Consider the following 8,201-nt stretch of genomic DNA (forward strand, 5'->3'; position numbering starts at 1 on the left):
GAAATGTTATGATTAGTGAGAAAAAGAAATTTTTAGAAGACAACTTAACTTCTCTGTTGCAGATAGGTGCTTGCATAAAGGAGCTACTGAGGAGAGTAAAATTCCAAATAGTTTTGATTAGGAGATATAATCTATTGCTTGTATGCTTTTGATTTAGAGTCTGATGAGGCTGGGTGGGAGGCAGACACCTTGTCACTCCTGTGGGATTTTTTCACTTTATTTTCATTCATACCTCAGCTCAAGTATGTAAGTAATCTTGGCAGGTAGGAGCATTGGTGGACTGAATAGTCAGGTGACTCTTCAAAGCTGAAACTGGAAGGCAAATGACAAAGACCAGACAATTTGTGCATCCATCTCCCAGGCTGTCATGAGATGATGCTGCCAGCAGCTTTATCCGTAGTGAGTTTCTGATAACTCTTCTACAATGTGAGGCAAGATCTTGTTTCTTCTGGCTGCTGGTCCAATTCTGTGTAGGAAAAAATTGCTGCCAATTGTCCAGCAAAACCTAACACTGTACACAGGGATCTTTGGGAAGGGAATAATGTCTTGGAAGTGATCAGTGGTAGCTCTACGTCATCTCTCTAACCACTTTTCTGTGTATTCAAAGAAGACAAGACTGATGGTCATGGCATTTTCCCACAGGTAAAATGCTTCTGGGGGAACAGTTTGGAAGCTAGTAATACATGATATTTTCTTGTGACAGGACTTTATAAACAAGTATGTACTAAATGCGAGAAAGTTAGAGAACCTGGAATAGATGGAACAGAGTAAGCTGTTGCTGTGTCAATTAAATTCAGTTCATTCCAGTTGTTTTGAGTGTGATCAAATGGATTAAACTCCATGTAATAAATATCATGGAGTTTAATCCATGAAAATAAATCTCACCAACACATTTTGGAAATGAAGAATAAAATGGCATTATGGGGTGTAAGTACAGGAGCATAATTTTCTGTCCATGTAGACAAACCTCAAATTAGCATACTTACTCCTCAGTAATGATGTAATTGTGAATTTGATGTCTGTCATGTATCAGAATTGCACGGAGCATTCTGGTTTAAAATGCCTCATAATGCTGCTGCTTTTCCTTTCACCAGAGACCAGCAGAAACTGTAGATGAAGAAGAAAATGTAGAAGAGGAAGATGACAGGGGAGAGGAGGCATATAAAGGAGAATATCCAGAAGTGAATGGAGAGGAAAGTGGGGAAACTGTTAAAGAAAGAATTGAAGTGGAAAAAAATGAAAAGAAATTAAATGAAAATTATGAAGATGAAGCAGGAGAAACAGAGAATGTTGACCAAGCAGAGGAAAAGGAACTTATCCATTTAAATGGCAAAAACAATGAAGGAAATGGTGAGGGAATGGAGCATTTGAACTACCAAGGTGATCTTCAGCCTGAAGAAGAAATAAAAGAGGATTCTGGCAGTCAGAACCAGGTGAATGTTTATTCTTTCAAATTTTCTTATGTCATTCAATTTTCTTTGTCATTCATCTCAACCTTATGGTTCTCATCTGCTCTCTAAGTAGTGAATTTCTGATAAAGTCCTGAGACCATTTATGAGAATTTTGGTTTGTGGAAAAGTTGTTTTTCATCTGTACAGATCAGTTACATCAGTAATTACATTATATGCCCTCTGACTGAGAGAGCAGATGTTTCTCACTATTTGATGAATCTGCATCTTCTACTTTTCTTAGTATGCTGAATTTTGAAAAAAAAAAAAAAGTAATGAAAAAAAATTCTTGCAGTTTCCAGAAAAGCAGAATCATTATATATTTCTACACTACTTTGTCTTCTAGGACAGAGCAGATGGGTGTGTTCATGACACCAGTGCCTCATTATTTTGATGAATTGACTTTCACAAAAGTTGCATTTCATAAAGAGCTTTTGCCATTGCTTTGTGGAAGTTTTATCTCTTTTTCTTAGAAATTGAAAAATACAGTGGATATGAACAAGATTCTTCAAAGCAAGGGGCTTTAGTCAGTTCAAAAGCAAATATTCTGTTAATTTAGGATACATGGTAATATGCTGTTGGCTTAGATGGAGGGATGCAATCCACATAAATAAGGAGAACTCCCCTGACTGTCCAATGAACTGACCAGCTCACAGAGTGTGGGAAACAAAGTGTTTTGTTTGATGGGGAGAATCCAGGTCTGGGAAGAGTGGGATTCATGAGTGTCAGAAGCAGAGCAAATTGCTGCACATTCCCTGCCTACAGGCTGCTGAAAAAGAGTTTCTTCCTCTGCATCCTGTGACACTGGGAGTGGTTTCTTGAACTTTGCAACTGGGCTTTCTTCTGTTCCTCTATGACACACAAGAATATTTTTCAGTTGAGAGAATTGAGTAACATGACATTTACTTGGGCTCTGAATTTATTCTGTGCTTCATATATTCGAAACTTTTTTTTGTTTTAGATAAGCTGAAGTTATTTATGGAAATGGAGAAAGTGAGTGAGTGTTCACTTTAAATGCATATGTGGGTAACTGGATGCTTGATGAAAAACCTGTAGGGGGGAACCTCTAATGTGAGTGCTTTCTCCTTTGGAAGATATATAAGTATAAAATAAATGAAAATTTTAACATGATCACCCTTGGAAAACATGTTTTTCACATGAAGAATACCTTGTGGAAATTTTAATATGAGGTGCTTAATTCTGTATTTAAATGAAGTGAAATCTTTGGTACCTGATGATCTTAACAGTGCCTGTCCTTTTTCCTGAGGTTGGTCCTGGTCTTGAAAAAGCATCCACAAGTCCAAGGGTGACAATCACCAGCCCACAAGAAAGTGAAAAGAACGACCAGAGCAATGACTATGCTGCAGTTGCATAAAGAAGAAAAACGTCATGAGCAGAAAATGAAAAAGGAAAACACTTTAAATATAAAGCATGTAACTTTTTGTGATTGCTAAGGAAGGAGGGTTGAGTAATGAATGGAGAGATGATGATGCTCTATGGACTGATGAAAAACAAGCATTTATATCTACTAGAAGAACCTAGAATTATTTTTACAGGGTGATACTTTCTGATAGGATTAAAGTGGGGGGGGAAATACAAGAGAACTTTATAGTAGTATTAGAAATAAATGAACTATTCTGTGGTATCAGATAGTTAGCAGCAATAGAACAACCACAAAAATTACTCTTCCAGGGAAAGGAAAAGAGACACACCCAGATTCAATGTCAAAACTTCTTTGTCAATTTGTTCATGAAAAGAAACTATTTTTCACCTTTTAACTAGGACATGTGTAGTTTTTCCTCTAAAATTCCACATGATAGGTATAATTTCCAGGTATAACATTAGGACATAACTAGAATATGTTCCTCACCTAATGGATTTATGCTCACAGAAAATGGTTTACTATAATGAGGGACCAGTTCAATGTTAGTAAATAGTCTATTTTCAGTGCATTAAATAGAATTATTAGGTTTTGCATGCATAAACAGCACTTATTTAGCACTATGAATACATGTGGACAGCTTGCAATACTGCAGCTTGTTTCCATTTAAAAGAGAAAATTTTGTTGATTGTCCTGCACTGATTCACTAATAGTGAATTATTGTCATCATGAACAAAAAAGCAAAGGAAGAGTACATAGTATATTAGTTTAAAATTTTGAATTTGGATGGATTTGTAATTCAGTGAAAGGGAAGCTTAATTTATTAATGAGATAAAAAAAAAAAACACACATGCCTGGATTCGGACTGAAATTTCCATGAAACCATTGCTGTTGTTGGAGCCATTTTAATATGTGAGACATCAGGATGAACCCACCCAGCTTTCTGTAAAAGTCAGGAACAATTATTGCATTTATGAAGCCTTTGCATAGCCTTAATGGTTGGAAGTGGTGAAATGGTGTGTCATCATCCTTTTGAGCAAGCTGTCTCCTGATACGCTGTGGCTTAATATGCTTTAGTAAATAAGGCATTGATCCACAGTATTAATTCTCTTAATGACGCTGATTCCATTGCTCTTATCATTTCTCTGTTAGTAATGGGAATAATTTGTAGTTCGTAGAAATACAGTCCTGAGCATAATTTTATTAATTATACAAAAGAAATAGTGGGTTTCCTTATCATTAATGCTAGTAAATTATTACTATAAGAAACTCGATGTCATTTTTGTTGATTTCATGCCATTAAGACAAGAATTACATTTATGAACAAATTGAAGTTGAAGTACTGTTTAAGGAATGTGAAGAACAATTTGTCATAACTGACACTCGAACAAACATCTTCCCTTCTTCTACTAGTTATTAAGTATATTTTTCCAATGTGATAGAAATTTGTGGAGATCCTTCAGCATATTTCTGTGCTTTGGCAATGTAGGTATAAAAGACATGTTAAAAAATGTATGAACAGGGTTAGAACAGTTTGTCCTGTCACATCTCTGAATTGTCTGTGAAACCTGTAGCTTATGTTGAGCTGTCTGACAAAGATCGAAGGGAACATTGCATTTGTGATCAGTTCAAAATAAGCTCCTCATTTAGCCAAGCTCTTAAGCAAAGTATGCCTGCTTCTCTCTTTTTTTTTTTTTGTGATCGTAATTAAGCCTATGCTCAAATATATTTGATTTCTCTAGGATTTAAAAATACATTTATAGTTAAGTAGATGTAAAAACCAACCAAGTCTTCCCCCCAGCCCCCCCCCCCCCCCCCCATGACCACCAAAAGCCTGAAACAGAATGGATAAAATAACTATGGGTGATAGTGAGGTAAAATGACACAGGCACAGGTGCATTTATTGTTGGTTTCTATTTATAGCTTCTGAGTGCCAGTAGTTTCTGTCATTTCTTTCCTTTCCCCAAAAGTTTGGTATTTTCCACGCTTAAAAGACTAACAGATATCAATAAGAATAATTTAAAGGATTAAACTAAATTCTAGGGAAATGTAATGTTATCATTTTTCTTCATAGGAACATGAAATTCCTGTGAGTGTTACTCAGCTTTGAAAATGTTTTCCCCTCTGTTCTATTGTAAGAAAGACAGGATATATTTTTTCAAAAAAGCAAATCAGACTGTTTGGAAATAGAGATATGACCATTTTATCATTCACCTTGCAACACTGACAACATGAATTTTGTATCAGGTTCTTTTATTTAGGGAAACTAGTTTATTCCTAACAAAAAATTCTAGTAGAAATTTAACTAGAAAGATACAGGTGGTCTTGCTAATAGTTTCTCTGTCATGATCCGCTGCGTGTCATGGCTTACCTCAGTTTCACCTGAGAAATACATTATTTTGTAAAGTTTATGTAATGTTATTTTATTAAGCTTATGTACAACAATTCTGAGAGTTTTTTAAAGAACTGTTTTCTTGTTTTGCTTTTATTTTTAAAAATAATTTGTTATTAAAGAGAACTAGTACAGATATTCCTATGTTTTCTCTCATATTTGTTTGATGTTAAATCTGTTTGATGTTAAATCTGTCTTTGCGTTACTGACTTTATAAATTTGGTGATTTTGCACCTGATAGGATTCTCCCATAACTAAAACTTACTTTAAAAAACCCCCCAAAAACAAAAACAACCGATTTGGTAGTTTTCCTATTGCAACTGTGAAAGAAAATACGTTGACAATGTAGCTGATACATAATTATAAATGTAAGACTATTGGTGCAGCTAAACTTGCTCAGGGAGTTTTTCAATGTCACAGTTCAGGTTAGGCCTGGGTTATTGGGATGTGTGCACTGTTCAGGCAATACTCAGCAAATGACAAGAGTTTATCTGTTCACTGGCAGCTCCTGGCAAGATTACCAAATTTCTATGTGTCTCCCTGCAGAGATTCCTAATTTCAGCAAAGCAATAAAGCATAGGCTTAAATCCTATAGGACTGCAGTTTTCATTGAATTTTAACCAATGCTCTGCTGCCTTGACATGTCAGAGCCAAAATAAAGATAGTTTGTGGAAAACAATGAGTGAAAATAAGGAAAATATAATCCCTGCTCAGTTTCATCTAAAGTACAGTGAAACAAACCTGTGTGCAGAAGAATAAAAGAGTGAGTGTTCTGATCACTTGAAAATACAGGGAAAGGATTGTTGCTGGGCTATTTTAATTGATTACCCCAAAAGTAGATTAAAACAACAGTTAGATAATAAATGTAAATACCAAATGAAGTATCTCCATGAAAGGTGTGTTTACTAAGTAGTTGCAATCAAAATGATTGAATGGGATCACTCAAGGATGTTTTGTTCTGGATGGCTGACAGCCTTCAGTCCAAGTTTTGATTAAAAGAAGTGCTGTGGACATGGCAAGAGACAGTGGAGCCACCTGCTCTCTGTAGATTATTCTGTGTGTGCACCTTTGTATCCATCAATTTACAGATGTGTGCGAGTGCTGAAACTGCAGGCATTTGCTGCGTGCTCACACACACTGCACACATAACTCATGTGCATATATAATAATTTAATCTTCTTATAACATTAGTGATGGGAAATTATTATTGGTTGTAGCTGAAATTTGCTAAAATTACACAAGATTATATAATCTTATATATATCAAAACCTAGCAGTAACTTCATAAAAAGGGTGATGTATTTTCTTATGTTGTGTGTACACTTCAGTGCTTTGCTCAACCAAGCTCAGAAGTCTTGAAACACTGAAGTAAAAAGGAAATATTGGCCTCAGAGCTACTGGAAGCTATGGGGGCCGTAAAGAAGTGGACAGGATTTGGAAAATTCAGGAAAGAAAGTACAGATCTAGAGTGTAACATGTGACACCAAAACATTGAAAGGTCTTTAGTATTAACCTCGTGAGTGGAAAAGTCCCCCAGCACTGTCAGATGGGGCTGTCAGAGGACATTGCTTGGGACTGTCCTGCAAGAACCAGGCTGTACTTAGAAAGCCACAGGTGAGTCTCCATCCTCTCCACAGGTGAGGGGAAAGGTCACCTCCCTCCACCTGCTGCCAGAGCTTTGCCTACTGCAGCCCAGGGTTGCGTCACCACCTCTGCCCCAAGGGTGCTTTGACACCTTTGAATTGGGGCTCATCCTGGGGTCCTCCATGATCCAGCTGTTTGCAGCTGTACCCCAGCATCTATTGCTGCAAGGGTTTGTCCCTCCCTAGTGCTAGAGACTAAAATGGTTTTATTTATGGCTTAAACATTTTCATGGAGCACTTCTGCCTATTGTAGCAAAACTGTATAAAAGCAGCAGAGAAGACCTCCATACCCTGACTAAGGCCCTGCACTGCTCATTGATTGAGATAAAGTGACTCGGGCCTGGGCTGGGGGAAGAAGAATACATTTACAGAGGGATCAAGCTTGGCACCCTCAAGGTGGAGAACACAGTCCCAGGGCTATCAGCTGCCAGACTCTAAAGGAGGGGGCAAGGAGAGGTTTTGGGTGGCACAAAAGCCTCTGGCCAGAGGCAGTGAGCACCCATCCTCTGCTGTGCAGAGGAGCTCAGCTCTGGGGCCCCTTCACCCCAGGAAAAGCCACATTCACATGAAGGACAGCAGAGGGGGTGTCGTGGCCTGTCAAAGGACCCCCCACAAAGGAGTCCCCAAACCCTGCACCGAGGCACTGAAACATGATGCTACAGACCCACAGTGCTGCAAGGGACAATGCCAAACTGGCTCCCTGCAAGGTAGGTACATGGGTGTCGCAGACATCTTTTGTGAAAATCCTTTTCTTTAGGATTTTTCCCTTCTTAGAAGCTGAGGCCTCAGAAACAAAATGTAAACAATGGTTATCTGCTGCTGTGGAATGCATCAGGTGTATCTTTGATTGGGCCATCTTGAATGTTTACAATTAATGGCCAGCCACAGACCAGATAGCTTGGACTCTCTGTCCAAGCCAGCTGCCTTTGTTATCATTCTTTTCTTTCCTATTCTATTCTTAGCTAGCCTTCTGAAGAAACCTCTTCTTCTATTTCTTTTTAGTATAGTTATAATGTAATATATATATATCATAAAATAATAAATCAAGCCTTCTAAACATGGAGTCAACATTCTCGTCTCTTGCTTCATCCAAGAACCCCTGTGAACTACCACACGTGGGCATTCCCACCTGGCCCAAATGTATATGAATCCTATGAATTCTGTACTTTTCAGCAGCAGGAGGTGGGGAACCCTCACCACACAAAAAGGCCAGATGGAGGGGAGCAACAAGATGTCATTGGGACCCTCAGGAGGATGATATGTTTCTACCTAATCCAAGTCAGTCTCTCCCTGCATCATCCCCACCCTCCCCCTTTTTATCTTCCTTTCTTTTTCTTT

The 8,201-nt window shown here is 37.9% G+C and overlaps 1 protein-coding gene across 2 annotated transcripts in view; it reads left to right on the forward strand.

Annotated features, from left to right (window-relative positions):
• DCDC2 (doublecortin domain containing 2) overlaps positions 1-5,355 on the forward strand; it is a 56,833-nt gene extending 51,478 nt beyond the window's left edge. For both annotated transcript variants that reach the window (XM_071450814.1, XM_071450820.1), the window contains 2 exons: positions 1,095-1,433; positions 2,716-5,355. In XM_071450814.1, the coding sequence (XP_071306915.1) occupies positions 1,095-1,433; positions 2,716-2,823 (447 nt within the window). In that variant the 3' untranslated portion in view covers positions 2,824-5,355. The remainder of the gene's footprint in view (positions 1-1,094; positions 1,434-2,715) is intronic.
• The last annotated feature ends 2,846 nt before the right edge of the window (positions 5,356-8,201 follow it).

This window comes from Agelaius tricolor, unplaced genomic scaffold (genome assembly GCF_023055355.1).
Source record: "Agelaius tricolor isolate 1412-34295 unplaced genomic scaffold, bAgeTri1.0.p SCAF_2, whole genome shotgun sequence".
Classification (NCBI taxonomy): Eukaryota; Metazoa; Chordata; class Aves; order Passeriformes; family Icteridae; genus Agelaius; species Agelaius tricolor.